Source organism: Bacillus rossius, chromosome 1 (genome assembly GCF_032445375.1).
Source record: "Bacillus rossius redtenbacheri isolate Brsri chromosome 1, Brsri_v3, whole genome shotgun sequence".
NCBI classification, from domain to species: domain Eukaryota; kingdom Metazoa; phylum Arthropoda; class Insecta; order Phasmatodea; family Bacillidae; genus Bacillus; species Bacillus rossius.
In genome coordinates this window covers 364,859,557-364,884,096 of record NC_086330.1, presented here as the reverse complement: position 1 = coordinate 364,884,096, position 24,540 = coordinate 364,859,557, and the positions used below count along the sequence as shown (strand labels likewise).

General features: G+C 43.1%; 1 protein-coding gene across 1 annotated transcript in view; it reads left to right on the top strand.

The window, feature by feature from the left end:
* Nucleotides 1–24,540, top strand: part of LOC134528362 (xanthine dehydrogenase/oxidase-like) — a 133,649-nt gene that overhangs the window by 35,310 nt on the left and 73,799 nt on the right. Inside the window, exons 5-10 of the mRNA XM_063361926.1 lie at nucleotides 2,516–2,678; nucleotides 5,174–5,378; nucleotides 17,884–18,107; nucleotides 21,797–21,899; nucleotides 23,347–23,474; nucleotides 24,353–24,481. Of these exons, the coding sequence (XP_063217996.1) occupies nucleotides 2,516–2,678; nucleotides 5,174–5,378; nucleotides 17,884–18,107; nucleotides 21,797–21,899; nucleotides 23,347–23,474; nucleotides 24,353–24,481 (952 nt within the window). The remainder of the gene's footprint in view (nucleotides 1–2,515; nucleotides 2,679–5,173; nucleotides 5,379–17,883; nucleotides 18,108–21,796; nucleotides 21,900–23,346; nucleotides 23,475–24,352; nucleotides 24,482–24,540) is intronic.

The window sequence follows — 24,540 nt, the reverse complement described above, 5'->3', positions numbered from 1 at the left end:
TCTGTCGCTTCTGTTTTCTATGAAACTGTTCTATAGAACTTGGCTTGTTTCTTGTCTGTGCTGATTTATTAAAAAATAATTTCTTTTTCGTTCTTGTTTTTTCAATGTGTTCCGGAGATGTTATATGACACGCTGATCCCTTTGCTCTGTTCAATATTTTCTTATTTTTTAATTTTTCTGGTGTTGGCAGTACTACATAAAATGATGTGGTTGCAATTTAAGATTTTTTATTTTCATAATTTTGTTGCGCAGATAAATTGGCTGACAAAGTTGGCATTTCTGATGATTCCTCATTTTGTAATTCAGTTCCATTGTCATGGTTTTTTTAAATTCTTTTAAAGTTATTTACCTTAAATCTAAAAACCATTAAGGCTATATAAACGTAAACGTAAATGTGATTCAAATAGCCCCGCGAGAAATGGTTCAAATAGCCCCACGGGATACAAAGTTCAAAACTTTAAATAGTTCGGAAACCAAGCAACAGATGTTGCTAATTGTCATATAGAACGACGAAGTGGTCTTTGCAGACCGCTATACAAACACAACATGCACAGAGTTTCAATATTTTTCCCGTAAGATCTTAAATAACGAACATCGGAAACTACATCAAGGCCATTTCTTCACCGGAAATACTTACCTCACAAATTTTGAATGCATATCACATGAGATACATTACAGATATTTAGCTAAACCTTCTAGCACTTCCATTTACAACCTCACTCACAAGCTCTCACGCGGTAAATGGCGTCTTAACTAAAAAAAAAAAAAAGTGGTGTTTTTTTTCTTTTTCTTATTTCGATCCAAATAGCTCTGTGACCCTACCCTATAAGCGCCTTAGTACGAAAACAAAACTTTTTTGGACCAAATATATACAAGTTTATTAAATAATCGTTTTTAAGAATTTTATTCCAAACAAGCATATAAATGCACTTTTTATATTAATAATTATTTGTTTCAAATTAACAAATAAATTCATGATACATATCTATGACAATCTACCGTGTATTATTACATGTAACAGATGCATTGGAAAAGTCAGTTGTGACCATGTACATAAGAAGTTAGGGTGTGTGTGTGTGTGTGTGTGTGTAAGTGCAACCATTGTCATGATAATACTCTTTTCATCTCAAATGAGATAACTCCCTACCTCCCTTTCCATATGTATAGGACTAAATTTTTGACGTGACGTCTAATAAATCGATGAACGCCGTCTGCACGCACGAAAATGTGTCCCGTAACGCACATTTTCCCGTTACGCTCATTGTACGCTTGCGCCGCATCTATCTCTCTTCCACTCGATTGGAACAACCATCGATTTGACTTTTTCGAGGCACATTAAACTTGAAACACTCCCATTCATTTCCTACTTTTCCTATCATCGTCATATCCTTAACAGAATAACACATATGGGAAGAAGTTAAATAGCAAACATGTATAAAAGTAATAGTTAAAATAATATCTTCGTTAAAGTAATAAACATATTTGAATTAATGAGTGCAAAATAAAAGTAAAATTATCAATTAAATTGTAGATTTCATTTCACTCCTTCTTTGTATCCATACAAAATAGTGATAATTCAATAAAAATTATTCAATGTTATTCATAAAAGTACCTATGCAATCATTTCATCAATGTTTTGTTATGAGGTTATGACGTTGTCACGTTAAACTATCGTCCGTATACCGACTTTACAGACAACCAATTTTTTTTTTCTATAATGAAGTTAACACTGATTTCGAGCAGACGTGGTGTTGTCAATTTTGTTTAACAATACACACTTTATAATGGCATTTACGTGGTTCTACTCTGCGATTTCCTTTCAAGCTATTAAACAAACTGACAGAAGTAATGTCTACAGAGATTGCACTGCAACTTTTATAAATGAAACAGAAAATATTATGTGACATTACATATATTTGTAAATTTGAACATTTTTATGATGAAACAGCTGTATCACTACAAAATAGTGTTCGCAGTAATAATGGGTTCAGATTCTTACCCGGGAATTTATGTTTTGTGTTGTCCCAGTTCCTCCAATAGTTAAAGTTACTTGTACCCCGTTTTTTGAATAGCTTTCCAGTATAAATTGCGCACATAATAAGTCTGATACAACGGGAAAAAAGCCTGAATGCTGAATATTTGATTATCTGTTAAAAGTCTTTTTTTTAATATGCTTAAATGAAACATGAATTAAATCATTTTCTTGGCTTCTGGGTGTAGGCCGTGTCAGGTAATTGTCTTGCGACGTTTCGGCAGTCATTTCAGTAGCCATCATCAGGTAGACTAAGTCTGGACTTAGTCTACCCGATGATGGCAGCTGAAAACACTGCCAAAACGTCGCAAGACAATTACCTGACACGGCCTACACCCAGAAGCCAAGAAAATGCAGACAATGGCCGTGAAAGCCTGCGATCTTAATGAATTAAATCGTAAGGAACACTCTGTATTACCTGCATGCATGTTGGCGAGAGTGCGGCGCGAGAGCGCTGAAGAGTGGTCGCGGGTGTGTCGACAGCTTGCTGGAGGCCAAGGCGCAGGGCGTCAAGATGGCGGAGGTGGAGAACTCGTTCGGCGGCAACTTGTGCCGCTGCACGGGCTACCGGCCCATCCTCGATGCCTTCAAGTCGCTGTGCGTGGACGCGCCGCCCGCGCTGCGCCGCCGGTGCGCCGACATCGAGGTGCGTCCCTGCCCCCAATTGCCCCTACATGCCCCTGCATGCCCCTACCTGCCCCTACATGACCCTTACTGCCCCTACCTGCTCCTACCTGCCCCTACCTGCCCCTGCCTGCCCCCACCTGCCCTACCTTCCCCTACCTACCTGCACCTACCTTCCCCTACCTGTCGGTGGTCGTCTCTCGGGGCGTGCGCATCTCTCTCGCGGGCTGTTGGCTGGGAGTTCCCTGCGCCCTATTGGGTAACCGAAGGCTGGCAGTGCGTGTTGGTTTTGTGTGCGTGCTGGGGGCGGCCTAGCAGCGCCAACTGCTACCGACCGCGTCCCGCGGGTGGCGGATACGGGAGCCCAGCTCGAGAGTTGCAATCTCGCTGGGGTGGCTGTGAATAACCAATAGCAGTCCGCGGACCAATGGCCGGCCTGTGGAGTCGTTATCACGGCTGTCGGGGAGAAAGGTAGCCTGAATGTAGCTCGGCGCGCGGCAGAAAGCAGCTTCGTCGGCGAAGGCACCGCAGGGGAGCTCGATGTGCCTTAGTAGCGAAGTGTAGACGAACTGCGGGCTGGAACTTGCGGAGCTGTGGACTGCCGCGCGCGCAACGGAACTGAACAGCATCGGAATTCTGAAGGAAGAGATGGCGGCGCCTTCAAGTTGGGGCCCTGTTGGAGCCAGTGGTAGCCTGGGCGGCGCGACCTTCAACCGACCCGGGAATTTGGGGGGCAAGAGGGTCCGACTCGCAAGATACTTCATTCGCCTGAACGACTTACCCCCACCCTGGCTTGAAAGGTCGTTGGCTGTTGACTGGAAGAAGGAAGATGAAGATGGTGCAATGTCAGGCTGCCTTTCGCTCCGAGAGCCAGCAGTTCGAGCCGGTTTACTGGCTCGTCTGCCCACTTCTTTCTTAACTGTGGCTGCCTGGGCAGCTGTGGCTGGGCTGACGTGAAGTCGCCCGCCCCTGGGGGCGCATGCGCCCCTGGCTAATAATAACCCAGGAGCTCCCAACTTTAAATGCGGGCCGCAAGGCCCAAGCACCCAACTCCACCAAGGTTGATTTTCAGCCCCTCCAACTCTTCTTACCTGGACCCTTCTTCCTCTTGTCCAGTAGTTACCTGCTTGCTTAATGCATGTTAATTGATCCCCGCATGAACCGGCCCAGGGTTTTCCCTGTGTCTATGCAGGTTTTACCTGGGTCACACTTAGCTAGCTTTTAAGCTAGGCGACCAATGGGGCGTCAGTCATGGCGCCAATTGCAGCCATGGCTGGCCAGTAAACCCCAATAAGCACATGATGCACGCGCCCTTGTCCTGCATGGTTAAAAACCCGCATGGTAGAGTGTATAGGCTTCGGCCTGAGACACACTTAGGTCCTCCCCTAACCTGGACCCTCCCCTACACACTTAGAATTAACTTAGGCTAGGAAAAAAAAAAAATTTCCCCTACCTGCCCCTACCTGCCCCCACCTGCCTCCACCTGCCCGAACACCAGTCTGGACTGGTCTGCCGGCACTCGTGACTTCCCGTCAGGCTCGAACTGCTCCCTCTCAATAACTTATTTTAATTCCTTGCCACAGTTTACCAAACGTACGTGAATTTTATTTTACTGCAGTGCCATGGATAGCAGAACGTTTCTGAACCTCACATAAATTGAACTAAATATTTAAATTCTAAAAGTACTGGAACTGTACAAGGGCTTTTTTTGTCAACCTCCGATGTGGCTATAAAAAGATTAATTTACACGACATAATAATTTTTTTTATCGCCAAAAGTACAGCAGGATATTCCTTGTTTTATTCTACATAATCGCCGAAACGATCGAGGCATACGTCATGTCGTGACACAAGCTTCTCTGTGCCTTCTTGGAAGAAGTCAGCTGCCAGTGAGGAGTGATGTAGGGCCAGCGCCTGGACCTCCCTCTCCCTCACGACACCGCTGTGAGGCGGGTGGACTAATCGCGCGGCGCACCGGTTCCCGCGTCAAGACATACCGCAAGAGATGCTAATAGTGGGCGCCGCACTATTAGTCCACCCGCCTCACAGAGGCGTCGTGAGGGAGAGGGAGGTGTAGGCGTTGACCCTGTATCTCTATTCACGGGCGGCTGACTTCTTCCAAGAAGACATCGAGAAGCTTGTGTCACGATATAATATGATAAATGCCTCGATCGTTTTGATTATTAGAGACCGGAAAAATTCGCGGTTTCGATGACCTCTAGGATAGACTCCACACTCCCCTAGAGACTCAGGCAAATGCCACCTGCTCATTGGCTACTGACTCGTGACACCTGCCAACTGGGACGCTTGCGATTCGATACTTTTTCTTGGTTGAAGGTTTTTAATTGGCTGATAGTCCTTCAGATAAACTGTGAGTCTATCACAGAAGCAATACGAAGATATAGTGGATTCTAGCACATCGTGAGATGAATCCGCGAATTTTTCCGGTCCCTATTGATGGCACATGGGAGGTTGAACAAAAAGCCGTGGTATTAGAAAATGCCCTGTCCCCCCGCAGGACCTGTACAGCTCGGTGTGCCCCAAGAGCGGGCAGCCCTGCGCGCGGGAGTGCGGGGGCGAAGACCGCGAGAAGCCCGCGGCGGTGTACGTCACGCTGCCGGGCTCCTACTGGTGCAGGGTGACCACCCTCGCCGACATATTCGAGGTCATGAACAAGATGGGTGACGTCACCTACATGCTGGTCAGCGGCAACACGGCGCACGGTGAGTTCCCGCGTGCTCGGTCGGGGACGCACCACAACGCCGAACGTACAATAACGCCGAAAACCATAACGCCGAATGCCAAATTGACTACAACGCCGACAGCTAGAAAACTGCTGTGTACCACAACGCCGAAAAATGTCATTGCAGGACTGCCACAAAGGTTAGGTTAGGTTAGACTAGGTTAGGTTAGACTAGGTTAGGCTAGGCTAGGTTAGGTTAAGTTGTGGTACATTTTTCGGCGTTACTGTATTTCGGCGTTGTGGTACACAGCAGTTTTCTAGCTGTCGGCGAGGCGGTCAATTTGGCATTCGGCATTATGATATTCGGCGTTATTGTACGTTCAGCGTTGTGGTATTTCGGCGTTGTGGTAACTACCCGCTCGGTCGAGTTTGTTTATTGATAAATACTATAATAATAATAATAATTTTTCCCACGGAATATTTAGCAAACTGAAACTTGTAAAACGTCAACGTTTATAAACTTAATTTTACAAATACTTGGAGACTGTTGACATTCTCATCGACGTGTAAAAAAAAATATCGAAATCATGTTTGACATTTTAAAATATTTCAAAAAAAAATAAGTTTAAACACATAGTATGGTTGTACGTAATATCAAAATAAATCTAAACAAAATTCTTATCTTCCAAAAAAAAAAAAACTTTACTTCCTTTGTAAAAAAAATTTAAAAAAATTTTTTTTCCCCACTATCTAAGTTAATTTGCAGTAGTCTACAGTCACAAATTTTACGGGATAAAAATTAAATAATAAATAGTGTTTACAGTTTTAATAAATTACTGTGATAGTTTACATAACAACGCAGGATTGTGATATTCCAAGAATTATACGATTAAAATAATGCAAAAAAATTTTAAAAGTTCGTTGGGTTACGTTAACTAAATATAAAATACTGTATTTAAAAATATATTTTAACTGTTTTTAGGTTGGTTTTGTGGGCTAATCAAAGAATATTATATTTGTAATGTAGCGGCGTGCAAATTGGAAGCCGCCCCACAACACAACCTGCGTATTCTGCGCGAAATCACATCCGCATATGAATGCACTAGCTCCCCTATAAGTTGCTTTTGTTCATTGGGCTGCGCTTCGGCCCCTAACATGGAGATGGGCATCTGTTTCTCGGGGCGCAAGTGAATCCCAACAGTGGGCGCGAACCCAAAGCGCGGTTCATGCCGTGACCAGGGACGCAACAACAGGGGGGGCAAGGGTATTTTGCCCCCCGCCCTCTGAAACCTTGAAGTGGGTGAAACAGGGGCAAAGAAGTGCTGTGTAATCAATTTTTAGATGATAAAACTGCTTAAATAGCACAATTTTCCACCTTGAAATACAAATTTTGCCGGGGTAGGACCCCCGGACTCCCCGCTTCAATAGGGGGGATCTATGATTCTTTATAAAAGAGTTATATTGCCCCCCCCCCTTTAGAAATTTAGTTGTTGCGCCCCTGGCCGTGACACATCCAACACGGAACGTGTTTTGCTCAAAAAAAAATCCAACCCTGGAATAAGATCCTGCGTGAGTCCACGCAGCACCACAAATTTCAAATTCCGGGAAAATCCTTGAATTTTAACGTGAATAATCACGGACTCAGGGGCGCGCATGACACACACATTACACTCGGGCTCGGAAAACACGGAAAAGTGACAAGCAGGGAACTGGTCACATAATGAATCTAGAAATTGTTCGCTAATCGCCGAGCGGGAAGCTCCAGGGTCGATTAAAGCAGGAAAATGTCTATCCAGAATGCCGACCGGCAAATAATGCAAATACGTGGGAACCGAGGAATTTTCTCACCTGCCGACTCGGGCGACCTCGTTTGCGCACAGATCCGAGTCCGTTTCCCGGACACCGAGCGCGGAAAAGTCCCGGCCTCCCGCAGCGAAAACATTGTCGCTGGTCGGGAGCCGCCGCGCGCCCTTCAACTTCATTCAAGCCGGCAGGCGGGGCGGAAGCAGGACATGTAACACGAGGCTGAAGACGGCTCCGCGCCAGAGCGCCGCCCGCGCCTTGCCGACCGCAGGGGGCGGGTGACATTGCCCACGCGTCCATGTGTTCCCTAGTGTCACTCAATGCCAAGGCCGCGAGGGGAGGGGCGGGCACCGCCAAGGTCACCGGAGGGAAGCAGCCGGAGTTAGCAGCCGTAGCGTCACTCCGAGCATTACTCACACAACGCGGGCAGACGGAGGCGCCTCTGTTAACTTGTCACGCCCCAGCCCAGGGCCGGCGCGTCCATACAGGCGAACCAGGCAACCGCCTAGGGCGTCAAGTAGCTGGGGGCGGCGCAGCACGACACACAACAGCTGATACAACACGTTCAACGATCATTGAAACTAGATGAAAATGGATTTTTGTAACAGTTTGGAATGTTTATAGTGATATAAGTAATTATTTAAAGTCCACCACGGTGACCTGTTTATGATTTGTAATAAGTAAAAAAGTAAAAAAAAAATCATAGGCCTGCTTACATTTGATTGTTGACAAAATATTAGGCTTACGTGATGTATTTTGAGGCAAGGAAAATGTTTTTTGTGGTGTCGGGGGGGAGGGGGGGCATTAAGGTTTTTCGCCTAGGGCGCCAATTTACCTTGCAACGGCCCTGCCCCAGCCTCATACTAGCGGCTGGAAACTCGGCCTGATATTTCGCCAGCGCGATAAGGCGCCCTTGCACCTCACCGCCCCACTCGCGCAACTCCGCGAGAGTGGAAGGCGGGGCCAACACACCGCAATTTTGAAGTACCTCTGGTCTCAAATCTCCCTGAATGACTTGGACAAGTTCGCCCTCTGGGAGGTTTATGCCCAACACCTCGGCATAGGCAGCTAACTCATTGAAATATTCCACTACCGGCTCCTCCGGTCTCTGGAATCGATAAAACTAAGTCACGTTTCAGCCCCTCCAAAACACGTGGGGGGGCACACAGAGCGCACTAGAAGCTGCTTGCACGCCTGGAAATCCAGGCCCTGCCCTATGGCGTCCGACAGGAGCGACACGTGCGAGCCGACGCACTTGCTCAGAAGTGCCTTCAAAAAAGGCAGAAGGGCTCACTAGTCGGAGCCGGGCCAGGCGTTCAGCGGCCATGGCGAACTCCAGCACCGACCTGGGCGCATTGTTGTCCAGGAGCGGGAGGAATTTCAGCGAGGAAAAAAAACGTTTGTGATTAAAAGATGAGCCCTCGGGCTGACTCACGGACCTAGAACCAGGACTCTGCCGCGGCTGCTCGGTCCCAGACCTGGAGCACTCGTCCCGAACCAATTGCACCAGACGTGCCCGGAGCTGCATGACAGCTTTGAATATATATACTGTATAGAAGTCGCCAGCACAGGTTAAAATTTCTAATACGGTTTTGAGGTAGTTGGTTAATTCACCGCCGCAATCGCCACCATCTCTAGGTCATCGACTTGTGGTGGTCCCTAGCGGACAAGTGTCGAACTCTTCAAACACCCCTTCCCCCTCCCGTTGAACGACCTCGAGCTGCAGTGAATGATGGGATGGGGGGTGCGGGGAATGACAGCGGGCGACAGTGCTGCGCTCTAACGTGTAAATAACAACTAAGGCGATACAGGGCGTTACGGCAGCACACTGCAGCGGTGAAGTTCCCAAGCTGCTCATCATACGCTTCTGAAAAACGTAGAGTAAATCCTATCCACTCGCGACTTCTATACAGTATATATATTAAAGATTACAGTCTCCTCAGTGGAGACAGGCAACTCGTTGTCCTCCAAGTACGCGACGAGTTCCGCCTTCCGCAAGCGGTAGCTCCAACTGGTCTCCGGAGTAGCCATATGCCTCTGGACAAAAACACACATCACGAAAGTCCTCTGCACAGAAGAGTAGCGCAGAATGCTGTAGCGGCGCGCTTTCGACCTAAAATGAATTTCGGCTGAATGCCTGTTAGGTCGAATGACTTTTAGGGTAACTGACTTTTAGGCAAAGTGACTTTTAGGTCAAGTGACGTTTAGGAGATATGACTTTTAAGGCAAATGACTTTTAGGTCAAGTGACTGTTAGGACAACTGACTTTTAGGCCAAGTGACTTTTAGGTCTTTAATATTTAATAAATTATATTCCAACTGTAATCGGAATTGATCAAGAAAAGATGCTGAAGAAAAAAAAAGGAAATATGTCTTGAAACTATTCAGCAAGAAATTTCAGCTGTCCAGATCTGGTTTTCAAGTTAACAAACGTCTCTGAATTACGATAGCATTTATTGTATAACATTTAGTAAAAAAACTAATTCAATTAATTAGAACCATCACATATTAAGAAATGACTTTAAACGTGGTGTACACTTTTAATACCTTCGAGTTATAGTGGATGCCAAGTTTATAATTTTCACCAACATTTAGATAATACTATTAGTTGCTCTTGAATATCTTAGGTCTTATTAAATTTATAACTTTCTCTGCATCAATATCTGATTGTATACTTTGTTCTTCAAATCGGTTAGCTATGAAGTAGAATATTGTGTCGTAATTTGAAATTAAATAACTAATCTTTATTGTAATAGAATTGAAAGTATGCAAAAAAAAATTCTTAAATTAATATTTTAAAATTGCAGGCTATGAAATTCCTTTTAAATATGCTACATTCCTATATAAATTTAATTTGCATGTTCTCTTTACTAGACGTTCAATCAGTGATACACATTTTATTATTTACGCTTTATTACCATTTTTGATGCTTCAGACATAATATCTCGGTTTGGATTAAGAATTTCAGCTTGCAATTATAGAATTAGTGATATTTTTAAAAACATTACTAGTAACTATAAAAGAAGGTGGAGGAGTTCTGGGGCAGGGTGGAAGCCTATGGGGCGGATATCATTGTAGCGGTGGAGACATGGTTGGACGAGGAAATTAGAGATGGGGAACTGAAGAGAGCACACTTTGAAATATTTAGAAGGGACAGAAACAGGAATGGAGGAGGGGTAATGGTGTGCATGCGAGAGGGACTCTGTGGTAGGGTTGTATGGGTTGGGGGGAGAGCGGAGTTATTGGAGATGCAGTTCCAGGTAGGAGAGAAAAATGTACGGCTGATCGCGGTGTACCGGCCACCAGGGCAAGGGGATGAAGCCATACGGGAGGTGCAGGACAGGTTGGACATGCTAGGGGAAGGCAAGTGGGTGATAGTGGCGGGGGATCTGAACATGCCAGGGGTGGCATGGGAAAAGGGGCCGGAGGGGATGGGGTCAAGGGAACAGAGATGGGCATCTCAACTGGCAAACAGAGGACTGGAGCAGGTGGTGACTGAAAGCACCAGAAAAGGTGCCAGGAGAGGAGAGCAGGATGACGGGAACCTGTTGGATGTGGTACTTGTGAGACCAATGGAGGCGGTCAGGGGAAGTGTGGTAATGGAGGGCATCAGTGACCACAGGATCCCAGTAGTGGAGTTAGACGTGGGCTGGAGGGAGAAAAGGGTAAGGAGGGGAAACGTGGTAAACTGTTGGGGTAAGGCTGATAGAGTGGGGGCAGAGGCATTCCTGAAGGGGGAATACAGTAGATGGGTAGATATAGAGGACCTCGAAAGTAGATGGGCTGCCTTAAGAAATATTCTGCTGCAGATGGCTACACGTTTTGTACCTCAGAGGAGGGTAGGCCAAGGAGGTGACCCTCCCTACTATGGAAGGGAGTTGAAAGTGTTGAAAAGGAAATGTAGGAGGCTGCATGCGAGGGCAAGGAAGCTTGGGGGAGAGGAGATAGAGGCGGAAATGAAGGCGCTTGGGAAGGAACTAGGGAGGAAATCGCGGGAAGCAAGGGATGCTTACATGGAACAGCTGATGGGGGAAGGGGGGACGGTAAATGGGACGGAGCTCTACAGATACATAAGAAGAGTGAAGGGTGAGGAGGGAATAGGGGTTCTCAGAGGAGGAGGGGGGCAGGAATATACAGAGGACAGGGAAAAGGCAGACTTACTGCAGGAGAAATATCTGGCAGTATTTACAAAGGGGGAGGCATGGGAGGGTAAAGAGGACGACAGTTTAATGGGCAGGAAGGCCTTTGAGCTGCGACTGACAGATGTAATTAAGGTGATCAGGAGGTTGAAAGGGAGAAAGGCAGCTGGGCCAGATGGTATAGGGAATAGTCATTTGAAGTTGGGTGATAGGGAGATTGGGAAGTACCTGTTGGAGGTTTTCAAGCAGTCTCTGGAGGAGGGGAAACTACCAATGGAATGGAAGGAGGCAGTGGTAGTTCCCATCTACAAGGGGGGAAATGATAAGGCGGAGCCAGGAAGTTACAGGCCGGTCAGTTTGACGTCCTGTGTAGGAAAGGTGATGGAGAGGTTGGTAGGAAGGTACGTAAAGGGGGAAATGGAAGATCTGGGGTGGGTGGATAACAGGCAGCATGGATTCAGGATGGGGTTTTCATGCGAGACCCAGATGGCTGGGCTGTTGGAAGACCTGGTGGAAGCGGTGGACGGGGGGAAGCAGATAGATGCAATCTTTATAGATTTTGAAAAGGCGTTTGATAAGGTCCCCCATAGGAGGTTAATGGAAAAGGTTGAGTTGCTGGTGAGGGATGGAAGGGTGGTAAACTGGGTGGGTGATTTCCTGAGGAATAGAAGACAAAGAGTGAGAGTGGGTGAGGAAAGCTCCGAGGAGGGGGAAGTGACGTCGGGGGTGCCACAGGGGAGTGTGCTGGGGCCTCTGTTGTTCACAATTATGATAAACGATCTGGGGGAGGGCATGAAAGCCAGATGGAGGCTATTTGCAGATGACTGTGTAGTGTATGAGGTTGTGGGGGAAGGGGGATGTTTAGCAGAGGACTTGATAAGGTTGGAGCAATGGACGGAGAAAAATGGAATGTCCTTGAATGTTGGTAAGACAAAAGTTGTCAGATTTACAAAGAGGAGGAAAGTCACACGAAATGTATATTACTGGAAGGGGCAGGAGATAAGAGAGGCAGCAGGATATAAGTACCTGGGGGTGACACTGAAAAATGACCTAGGATGGGCGGAGCACATAGAGGGGGTGGTCAGGAGGGGAAGGCAGGCGCTGGGGTTGCTTGGTAGGACCCTGCAGGGAGCTGGGAGGAGGACAAAGGAGAAGGCATACTCCACATTGGTCAGGCCAATGTTGGAGTATGCGGCGGCGGTCTGGGACCCCTACCTGGTGACTGAGGTGAAGGAGCTGGAAGGGGTACAGCGCAGAGCGGCTAGGTGGGTGATGGGAATGTGGAGAAGGAGGGAGGGGCAGGATGGGAAACTGCATAGCCCAACGGAAATGATTAAGGAGTTGGGGTGGGAAACGTTACAGAGGAGAAGAAGAGTGGAAAGGTTGGTCAGGATGTTCAAGGTGCTGAAGGGGGAAGGGGGATGGGGGCAATTGGGAAGCAAAGTACATAGAGGGGAGTACAGAGGACGAAGAGACCACAGATGTAAGCTCCAGAGGGTGTGGAGGCGGACAGAGAGAGGGCGGAACACCTTCCTGGTGAGGACGGGGAGGGAGTGGAATGGGCTGGGGGAGGAAATGGTGGAGGTCAGGGATGGGAGGGAGCTGAGGAGAAAGCTGATGGAGGGGGGGGGGAGAGGGGAGTGAGTGGGAGTTCTTGCCACCGGGTGAAAGCCCAATTGCAGGTTAATAAGTAATAATAATCAGGCTTACGAAAAAAAATACAATTGTAAAAAATTATAACTCTTTTTGAATAATTTAGAAACATTCATTGGTAAAAAAAACTTAAGCAAATGTTATTTAAAACTTTTATAATCTACATATTTATTTTGTATACTCCATTTTAGTTTCTGTTTAAGATTTGTTTTGAAACCCAAAGTAACCAATTATAACAAAATAGTTCATATGAACTTTATTTATCGGTGTGCTGTGTTGATTCGTGTTTTTTCGTAAGGTTATTGATATGTATCAATGTATGTCTTGTGTTAATGTGCTTATATGATACCTATTTTTTATGTATGTGTCATAATTCGTTAAAAGTGTTGTAAGGCACGAAAAACTTAATTTCAATTGGATCTGACAGTTTTTAAGGAGCAGAATAATATGCTACGCATAGAAACATTTTTTATTTCTTAATAGAAAAAATTATTAAATTTCAGCAGAGTTTTTTTTTTGAAAGACTGCAAGCCTGTGCAAAGCCCGCCAAAATTCCATGTACGAGCCATGTCTCCCCTAGAGCGCCTGTGCTGCTTGCCCTGTTCCAACAAACTACACTACACAAAAATATTTCCCTCGCATTTCAGCATCTTAAAAACACATTTTGTAGACTTTAAATAATTTAATATGGACATTAAAAATCTTAATAGCTGAGTTTTTTGTGTTCTGTCACCCTTAAAATGAAAACATTACATAAGAAAACCCTTGTATATGTGCGTTGGAATTGCACTCATTAAATAATGATCTACAATTACTTCAAGTATTCCAGTTTGCAAAAATGTAAATTCTATAAAGCTAGTTACATTACGATTTTATGAGTAAGGCCGTTTTTCTCATTCCGTAGAATATATAAAAAAAATTGGCAGAATTCTCCTTCGTGCATGGAAAACTACCATAAGTATGTTTTTTTTTTTTTTTTTTTTTAAAATCGTCGTAATAAGAATACAGTGCTGCTCCCTATAAACCGTTTTTAGAAACATTTCTTTCTTCTCGTCCGCTATCTGGAAATATTTGTAATTGTAACTATCACCGTCAGAAGAGCTATCTGTAAGCTTTAAGGTTAAACTGAGAAACAGCTAGAGGGTTGACAGCGCTACCTATTCTATACACTACTTCGAGGGCAATGCCGCTGTACTCTTTCCATAGAGTAGAGGTGGGTCGAAAAGTATCAACCTGATACTTTGGCACTGATATGCGCCTGTATCAGGAACGGCATACGAGTACACTTGAAAAGTATCAAGTACTTTAGTATCAGTTCAGAATTCGCCTGGAACAACACCACGGCCAATGAGCGCAGAACCCGATCGCAGATTACGGTCACTTGGGCGGAGCTTGTGAAAGGGGAGGGAGCAGGAACGACAAATAAGGGATAAAGAAGGGAAATAATGTAGGGGAGGAAGCGCAGGGGAAGGCGTTGAAGGAGAGGCGCAAAGCGAAATTGTTACGAGTCGTTTGGTTATTGTCCCACATCAAATTACGCTCAGTGCGCAGTGCGTGCACAGTCTCGTTCAATAATAAAACTAATGAAATTTTAATATTAAAAAGTACATTAATACAAGATATAATATTTATATTTGCGCACCTAACAGCTATGAAAATGCAAATAAATTCTCAGTTGACACTAATAACAGATGTAATCAACATATGGAATTTTTTTCCCAAAAACAATTAGTAACTAGTGTTTTCATACATTAAAAGATTACGATTTTATCAAAAATTAAAAATAAAAAAAACAGATACGTACATTAGTGAGCATACTATATCAATGTTTACGTTTCAAATGTTTCTTCAGATTAGTCGATGATGATTTATAACTCAGTTTTTGTTTACACAAATTACAATTAGCAAACTCATTATTTTCCGTAAAAAAATTCCACACAAATGAAGTCTTTTTCCTGCACTTATCCATTCCTTATTTCACTATAAAGATACTAACTACAAAGCATGACAGCCCGCAACAATGTACATGGTGGTAATTAATACACGGCCAGGACGAACTGCAGTGAATGTTGAACTGATTGATACTGGCTGTATCAGGCGGGCATGAGAGTAACAGAGGTAGAGAATTACCGGGCGTGATAAATAATGTATCAGAGACACCGATACCTTCATACGCTGGTGATGACGGCACGGAGGATGTGTACCTTGTAACGAGAATGCTGATACCTTGTCGCTTCCTAGGACCGCTACTGCTCTGATACAAAAGTATCAGATACTTGTACCTAGGTACATTACTGTATCAGTATCAGGTTGGAACAGATACCGAAAATTGCTGTAACAACCCACCTCTACCATAGAGTGTATACGAAAGTATGGCAGAATTCCGTCTCGTCCTTTGAACGTATGGCAGATTTCCGTTATGGTACTTTTCCACCTTTTTCGAAGAGGCCAGGCGGAATACTGTTTTTATGGTAGTCTTCCAGTATGGTAGTCTTCGCTCCCTCTACAGGCTCGGGTTCGATTCCCACTGGATTTTTTTTTTTTTACATTTTAATTTTTTAATTTTTCCCTTCTTTTAATTTTTAAATTTAGTAAATTTTTTCTTTCATTTAATTAATATATTTAAATATGAAATGTTTTAAATTATCCCTTTTGTAATTGTATTAACTGTTGAACGTGGTTTGTGATTTAAAGTTCTGTCCTTCAATTGTAACGTTTGGTAACGTTTTTGATATTTTTTCTTTATCTCTTTCGAGCCTACAGAACACATGACCCTGGCAGGTGTTTCGAATCCCCTGTAGTCGGCCATTACTATACATTTTTTTTACAATTTGTAACAGTCTCTACAGTTGTGAACAGCATCTGTAGTGTCTGCAGCGATTTGTCATAGACATTATTTTATTGGAAAATGTAAACAAAAAGCAGAGTAGATATATAGTTGCAATCATTTTTGTAATTCTTTATTTTGTTCAAAACCTTAAAAAAAATATTAAACTTTTTAAATATGTTTAATTGCTGTAATTAATTGTTTAATATTGCGAGAAATAAAAGAAAATGCAAAATTAAATTTGTACCTAGTTGGTATCGATCCCCCGAGCCGGCAGATTGTCAAATTCAAATACAAAGTCTTTTTATTGTAAACGATAACACTTTACAACTTTGAGAGGTTACGTTGACACTCCAGCATCTTTGCTCTTTTGTCAATTACACAATCGGTTACATTATTAGACTTACACATCAGAATATACATTACACTAACATAAAAGGAAAGTTAAAAAAAAAAAACCTTTTGTATTGTATTGTTCGGGAGCTCTTCATCCAGATGTCTATTAGAGAGCTGTAAATACAATGTTAAATCAGTTACACACACTATTACTAGGGTTAGTAGTGCACTCACAATTTCAATTTACATTACACAGACAATTTACAAAATGGTGTATCCTGAAACTATAGGTAACTAGGGACTATGTACAATGTGAAAAAGCTTAAGTAGGTAACTAATAACATGAAGGCACTATGGTCGGCGTCCGTTTTCGTAGCACTGGCACTGTGGTCGGCGTCCATTGCTTATGTGTTTTGAGGGTGGTCTACCTGGATGGTAGTCTGTAATCAGTTTGTATGGTTGAGGAGTAGCGATGTCATGATTGCCGATGTTTTGTACGAGTGTAGACGGGTGTTGCGATGCTCTGCGAAAGTATGTGTCTGCGTTTTGTGTGCGAGGGTATGTAGCTGTATGTTGGTTACATATTTGTATCTCCCAGTGTTGCTCTGAGTAATTTGGTAAAGCATGTTTTCAGTTGGTGGAAACGGATGTCGGGAACATGGGCGAATATTACAGAAGTGTATAACAAGATAGGTACTATCTTTGAAAGATTTGTGCAATGGGAGTGCATGACTTGGCGTAAGCTTTTGGACATACGCCATTGCTAAGCACCATTGCTAAGCGTATGTCCAAAAGCTTACATCAAGTCATGCACTCCAATTGCACAAATCTTTCAAAAATAGCAATGGCGTATGTCCAAAAGCTTACATCAAGTCAAGATAGGTACTATGTACTCCTTGAAGAGGCGCACTCTGTCCCTGACTGGCAGGGGGCTGTGGGGGCGGAGAAGGGTGGACAACGAGTTATATGCGCGGTAGGCCCGGGCAGTGGCAGACGAGAAGTGCGGTGAGAATCACAGTGTGCGATCCAGTGTCACACCGAGGTATTTCACTGGATCACTGCGCCTCCCACAAACAGTGCTGGTGGCAGACGGAGACGTCGTCTGGTGAAGATAATGGCTTCTGTTTTGGATGGGTTTGCAAAGATTCCCCAGGAAGTGAAATATGCTGTAACTATGTTGATGGCCGAGGTCAGCCTGGCTTTAATTAGTACGGGATCTTGATGTGTTATCATCAGCGCGGTATCGTCCGTGTACATGACAATCGTGCAATCGGGGGGCTTGGGAAAGTCGTGCGTATACAAGGAGAATAGTAGGGGTGGAAGCCTAGACCCTTGAGGGCCTCCTGCGGAGATCTCTCTCTAGAATGAGGTGGACCTTTCCACCCGCACATGGAATGTGCGGGCTTCCAGGAACGAGTGGAGTATGGAACGCAGTGCAGGGTTGAATCCCAGAAAGGCTAGCTTGAGGATTAGGGCTTGGTGATGGACAGTATCAAATGCACGACCCAGGTCTAGCAACACCATGCCGGTATGGGTCCATTGGGTGAAGTTGAGGGTGATTAGGTCGGTGACATGAGCCAGTGCGTGCTGAGTTGACAGTTGCCACCTGAAACCAAACTGGAATTCTGGCAGCGGTTGTAGACGAGCTATTTCCACCTCCAACCTGTGTATAGGAGGTGTGCTCGCAGGGGTGTACAGGAGGTGTGCTCGCAGGGGTGTACAGGAGGTGTGCTCGCAGGGGTGTACGGGAGGTGTGCTCGCAGGAGTGTACGGGAGGTGTGCTCGCAGGGGTGTACAGGAGGCGGACGGAGCCGCAGGTGTTCGTCGACGTAAACGGCGTGAAGGAGCTGAAGACCATCAGCAGCGAGGATGGGCTCTCGATGGGCGCTAACGTCTCGCTCACGGACGCCATGGAGATGCTGTACAAGATGGCCGACCGCAGGCCGGAGTACGCCTACACCAGGGCGCTCGCCGACCACATCGACCTGATCGCCAACGTCCCCGTCAGGAACGTGAGTGGTCCGCCGCCTCGCTTCACCGTGGGGTCGCTCCAGATCCCTCCAGAACTCACACTAACAATTTTTTTTCACTGCACTACCAAATATTGGCGCTACTTAGGATTTCGCTGTTGCCAAGATGTGGGAGATCGGGGAAGGCACCAGCAGTGCTGATAAAGTCTGACGCCGTCCCCGCTGCCTGTTTTGAAATTACGTTAATTGAAAAGGTTTAAAGAATTTTGATCTCAACGGCGGGATTCCTGGCCTCGTAGCTGCAGGCTGGGACGCGTCGGCAATGGGCCCCCCGGGCTGTTATGGCCTCCCAGGACGCCGTATTAGAGAAAAAACACACACGTCCGTCTAACAGATTTATTACGTCGCACACGTTACACTTCTCAACGTCACAGATGGCACTCTCACGCGACTGGAAGCATCATCGTCGACCTCCACTCAGTCTACACCACCCTCAACTGGCGGTACTTTTTACGGTCGCTCGGTAGCCCGGCGGCTAGTACTTTCAGGGAGGTAGATAACCCGGCGAGTTACGGGGACGGAGGCTCGGGTGAGTGGCAAGCCCGTTTCTGCACACGTGGTTGTTTGCGCGCGACATAACACGGGGTACACTAACGGCCGGTTATACAAGTACACTTAACAAAGCAATATTACACTAGGGTCACTAAGGGCTAGTCCCGAGTTCGGGGTGAAGTTCAAGTGTCCCACTCAGGTGGTCACGCAAATGCGGCTAATCCGCATGGTGGCGAGGGCCGCATTAAGCTGGGGGCGGGCGCGGCGGAATCCAGCGGGATATCTCGTCTGCGACCACTGCACGTCCCAGGTGATGAATCGTTATTAAACTCTGTTTCGCGTTCGGCACAGTGCTGCCCCGCGTGGGCGATGAACTAGTTCCCCGAGGGGAGTTTTAATAGCGTGAAGCGCAGGCGCCACGGCGGGTCGCCTAGATAATTACACTTACGTAGTACTGGAAAGACTCGGTGACGAGTCACACATATTAACGAAAGACCGCACGAGATATCGTACAGCCGGTTAAGGGGCCGACCGGGGAGCTGTTGATAAAGGTTGAAGATAGTTACCTATTGATGTTAACGTGGAGATTGGCGCGAAAGATGAATGCTCCTCGTGCGCGGGGCTGCCGGCCCAGGTGTGAGCTAGATCGCTACTGACTATTCTCCCTGGCAACCGGGCCAGGGAGGGGGAAAAATCCGCGGGAAACTGCCGAGCGCGGGAAGGTGATTCCGGCCAGTTTTGTGAACGATATTAGTTTACAAAGTGATTAGTTAATTAACAATAATTATTGGCTGTTTTAAAAGTTTTAGTTTTGATTGTTTTATCAAATGCATGTACACAGACTACCTAGTTGCGCAATGCCACACCCGGCCAGGTGCCTTGCACACGTAGGAGACCGTGACTGACGTCACGCCGTTCGGGGCACTGCACTACGTTGCACACACGGCCGTGTTCGTGGCACAGCACTGATCAGGTGTTGAGGACACATAACGGCCCGTGCTCTCAGAGGGAGCTCTGACGACGGCGTCAAGTCTTAGGGCTCGGGACACAGCCAACTGTCTGGTCAGCTGAGCGAGGTACGGGGCTGAGGCGGTGACTATGTTGGGTTGGTGGCCCCAGCCGCTGGTCGGTGCCGAAGCTCTTATACCCTCCCGATCAAGAACAGGGAGCGATCCCAAACAGTTCTGTTTTAAATAAGCTCTGGAATGTTTATTAAAGCGAACTGGAATGTCACTCCCACCCTACCCTATTAACACGCATATGTGGGAGGGGAACGTGAGAACGGTCGGAATTATCTGTTGCCAAGATTACACAATCTTTATTCCTTCGTTCTGCAATAGTTTGTTATCATTGGCCAACTTCCATGATGTCATACATTTCCCCTATGTACTTTATTTCTAACTCATACATTTCCCCTACTTTATTTCTTACCAATAGTAGGGCCCGTATCCCAGATTGAACTGTATCATTTATTGGTTTTATTTAGGGGACAGATAGAAACCCAACGACGCCATCTTGGTTTCAACAGTTAACAGATACTAGCAAATTCTTTGCTTTGTTATGGCATGGTTGGTTTTGGATTGTTTTCTGTGTGTTTGTGTATTAATCTACCTTTGTCCGTTCTTCCTTTTATTTTTCTATGACATACAGTGCAAACTATAAATGATGTATGTTCAAAATAATCGTGTGTGTTAAAAATCGAAGGGTAAATGACTGTTTACACTGTTTTGACACTTTATAACTTTAGTATAAACAATACCAGCAGTAAAAACAGTTATTTTGTCGCATTTTTCACTTTCATGAAATTACTGTTCGAAACACATTACCGAAAGATACATTTTGTTGATTATGCATGGAATTTATTTGTAAACAATGTCAGGAAATGTTATATTGTTTACGATCTATCTGCAGTTTCATGTGTTATTTAGGAACTTCTTGACTCGTTTGTCGAATATTCATAATTTGTAATAATGTTTCGTGTTTATTATTAGCTCGGCCTCGGCGCGCAGTTTGAATTTGAATGGTTCCATCACTGACCGTTGGGAATATCAAAATTTAAAAGGTGTTTATGTCCTCCCGTGACTTGTTTTATGCTCCCGGCCCGGAATGTTGGAAATTGTGACGACCAGATAAATGCCACTCCTAAAATATGAAGTAAATGTAATAATGTTTTTCCAACCGTCTGCTGCTGAACACATTGTAGGCCTACTTTTAATTGGTAAAGCTAAGAGATTAAACAAATAATGTTTCCGTGTTGTGAAGTGCATTAGAAGCACTGTAAGTAATCATTGTGCAAGACCCCTAAACCCTTTTTTTTTAAACTTATCTGCCTCTTTTAATGAAATAACAAATATATGAGAATAAAATATTAAAGCTCTAGTGATATATTGTGTGGTAAACAACAATACTGTGATAACATAATTGAGTGATTTTGGCATTGACTAACATTTTACATTTATGAATTTAATTTTAAAGAAAATTTCGAACTGAGTACTTTCATAGAAATAAAATCATTATATGGCACATTTATAGTTTGTGATACCTCGCTTGTGTCTTTGAGAGTTTTTTTTTGTACTGTTTGTGTTTATTCGAAGTGTTTTAATGTTGAAAAATTTTGCATTCAAAACCAACGTGATTTATGTGTAAAAACAGTATCGGCATCTCAAGTAGAAGCCAACAGACTTAGAATGCGTTAGCGATTACCTTAAAAATGTATAAATTTTTGACGTTTTAACGTCTTATAAATCGATGAACTCCGGCTGCACTCACGAAAAGGCATGACTCATTGTCACGTTACGCCTGAGCCGAACGTGCAAGAACCTGCCAACCACCATGCAAGAAAATCTTATATACTTAATATCAAACAGGTTAAGGCGGGCTTTTTAAAAGAAGCAATTTAAAACAAATTGATTTATTTGTCCAATTTCGTCATTTCAGATTAACAATTTATTGACATTGATTTTATTTCAGTTTATTTTTATAACTAATTGTTCGTGATTATATTTAAACAAATTGTTTAAATTAAATTTGCAAAAACTGTAAATAATATTTGAAAATTAAAAAGTATGCAATTTTTTATCAATGTTTTCTTATGACATTATCACGTAAAATTATTGTCCGTAAACCAACTTTACAGACAAACCCCCGCCCTTTTTTTTTTTTTTTTTTTTTTTCTGTAGGCTGGAACGTTAGCTGGGAACCTATCTATCAAGCACCAATACAATGAATTCCCCTCTGATGTGTTCTTAATCTTGGAAACCGTTGGAGCGAAGCTGACCATTGGTAAGTAACATTTTTACACACCCGCAAAATAATTATTTTTGTACTTTTATAAAATATTTCATTTGGAAACCAGTAGCCAACAAATAGTTTTTAATACTTCAATAAAGATATTTTAAACTTGTACAACACATTGACTTGGTTATTTGCGCATATATCTAAGGAATACGTTTTTTCAAACAATGCTGAATATTTCTAGTCGTGATTATGAAAATTGACGTATAAATTTAAGTTGAAATTGATGTTTTATAGAAGCATAAAAAATTTTTAACTACTGAAAATAAAATCTAATAATCAACAATTGGACTTTATTTTGTTTTATTAAGTTTAATTATGTGCGCAGTTAATACTGGAAAACTATTCTTGGAACAGTTTACAAGTAACTTTGACTAATTTAGGTACTGTGAAAACACAACGCATGAAAAAAAAACCTGGACAAGAATCCGAACGCAGTAATACTGCGAACAATTTTTTTTGGTAGTGATTCTGTTGCGTTTATTTAAATGTACAGATTTAAAAACATCTGTAATTTAACATGATTAATCAATTCACATTTACAGCAATTTTGAGTGTAGTTAAATTTTATAAATTAAATATTATATTTTATTGCAAAAAAAAAATGTGAAGTTCGGTAAATAGACTTATAATTAGGTAGGCACTTAATATGAATGAGTAGTTCACAGGGAGGAATCGCATACGTTATTCGTTAATTTGAGCTTCAAGACTTAAATGACCCAATTGATTTATATTAAGAATAAAGGCACCAAATAGAGAAAATATTTTGAGCCAACCAAACCTTTTCTTGAAGATTTTGATGCAAGTTTTTTCTTCACTTTAAAAGCTCATAATTTCTAAAAATGTTATTAAATTTAGTTTTTTTAATTTTTTATAACCTAAAGCTATATTGATAAGTATCGTAAATAGATAAAATAGTATTCTGCGAAGAGCATATTTTCATGGTTCATGAACCTAATTACCTATATACAATACAAACTTTTACCTATCTAAATTTTAATTTGGCTGCTATAAATATTCTAGCATAGTATCAGCAGCATTATAGTTATCCTCTTCATTTGGTTTAAAGAAAAAATTAGTATGGATTTATACCCATTTATACATTATTATTCATTTTAAATAGCAGCTAGAACATATAAATGATATCAGTAATTATAAAATGTATCAAATAACAAAATCAATTACCTGTTATGAACCTGGCACACCTCAAACATGTAAAACTGTTGTAAGGTAGATTTATATTGTTAATAACAAAAAAAATAGAACATTTAAGCAATGCATCCCAGTATTAGGAAAATTCTGATATAATTTTAGTTTTTAATATAATAGCAACCATGTTCAACTGTTCAGTAACTTTACTGAATGCTATTATGTTATGGTTTAGCGTAGCCTAACTATATTAAAATGTCTTGATTTGTTGGATTATTGTTTTCAGTTGATAAAATGGGGAACACTGAAGTTGTCAGTCCACAAGAATATCTCAAGTTGGACATGAAAGGGAAAGTAATGAAGCAGATATCTTTTCCTAAATTAGATAAATGCAATGTGGTCAAAACTTTCAAGGTACGTCAGAAATCAATCTGCCTCTAGAAGTTCAACGTATAACAGATTTTTTTCAAGTCTTGTTGTTTGAAATACGTTGCTCAAATATGTTACGACATCAGTGTGTGTTCCTAAAGTAGGTTACTGCAGTATACTCTAATTAAATCAAAATTCAAGCTTGTAGGTGAACATAAAACTTATTACTTACCTCAAAAATTTGTATTATAAACGTCATCGTTATTAGTAACATCTCAGATGGAAAATAATACTCCAGACTATGTAGGTATTATCACTGCATTTCCAGAGGATAATCTGATTGTTTAATACTCAGTCCAGTCCAGACAAAAGAAAATTGTGCTAAAACAGATGAGTGGACTGGTATTGTGAGGAACTTGAGATCTATTCTAGTTCTAGTCATTCTGATTTAGTTTAATTTTCCATTGTACCTTAAAAACACTTCAGGCAATTACTCATTAATAATAGAGTTATCTTAAAAATTGAATCATTTTAAATAAGTAAAAATAATGTTTGCAGGTTGTGCCTACCTGTTAGAGTTTGCTCCTTGCAGGTTGTGCCTACCTGTTAGAGTTATCTCCTTGCAGGTGGTGTCTATTGCACTTCCTGCCAACCTGGGATCGGCACTTGAATGTTTGTAGAGACTGTACTGTTCTTTATCCTTTTTTTTTTTATTTCGCGCCCACCTAAAAAATTCCCAACCTGTTGGTTGGCATGTTACAAATTTAAATAAATAAATTCCCAGGTATAAAATATACTTATTTACTTTACTATTTGCCGATTTTTTCCCCTCATAAAATCACAATTTCCGCGAAAAAGAATGATGTCCTCTGTTATCGCTGATGCTGGGCTCTCAGGGAAATTCCGCTGCGCGTGTGTTGCAGATAATGCCGAGGGCTCAGAACGCGCATGCGTACGTGAACGCTGGGTTCCGTTTCAAACTGTGCGACGACGGCAGCGAGAACATCATCGAACCTCCGACTGTGGTCTTCGGAGGAATAAACCCGAAATTCGTAAGTCTGTCGCTTACTTAGCAACTGCACAAACTGCACAGAACATGAATGAGGTGATG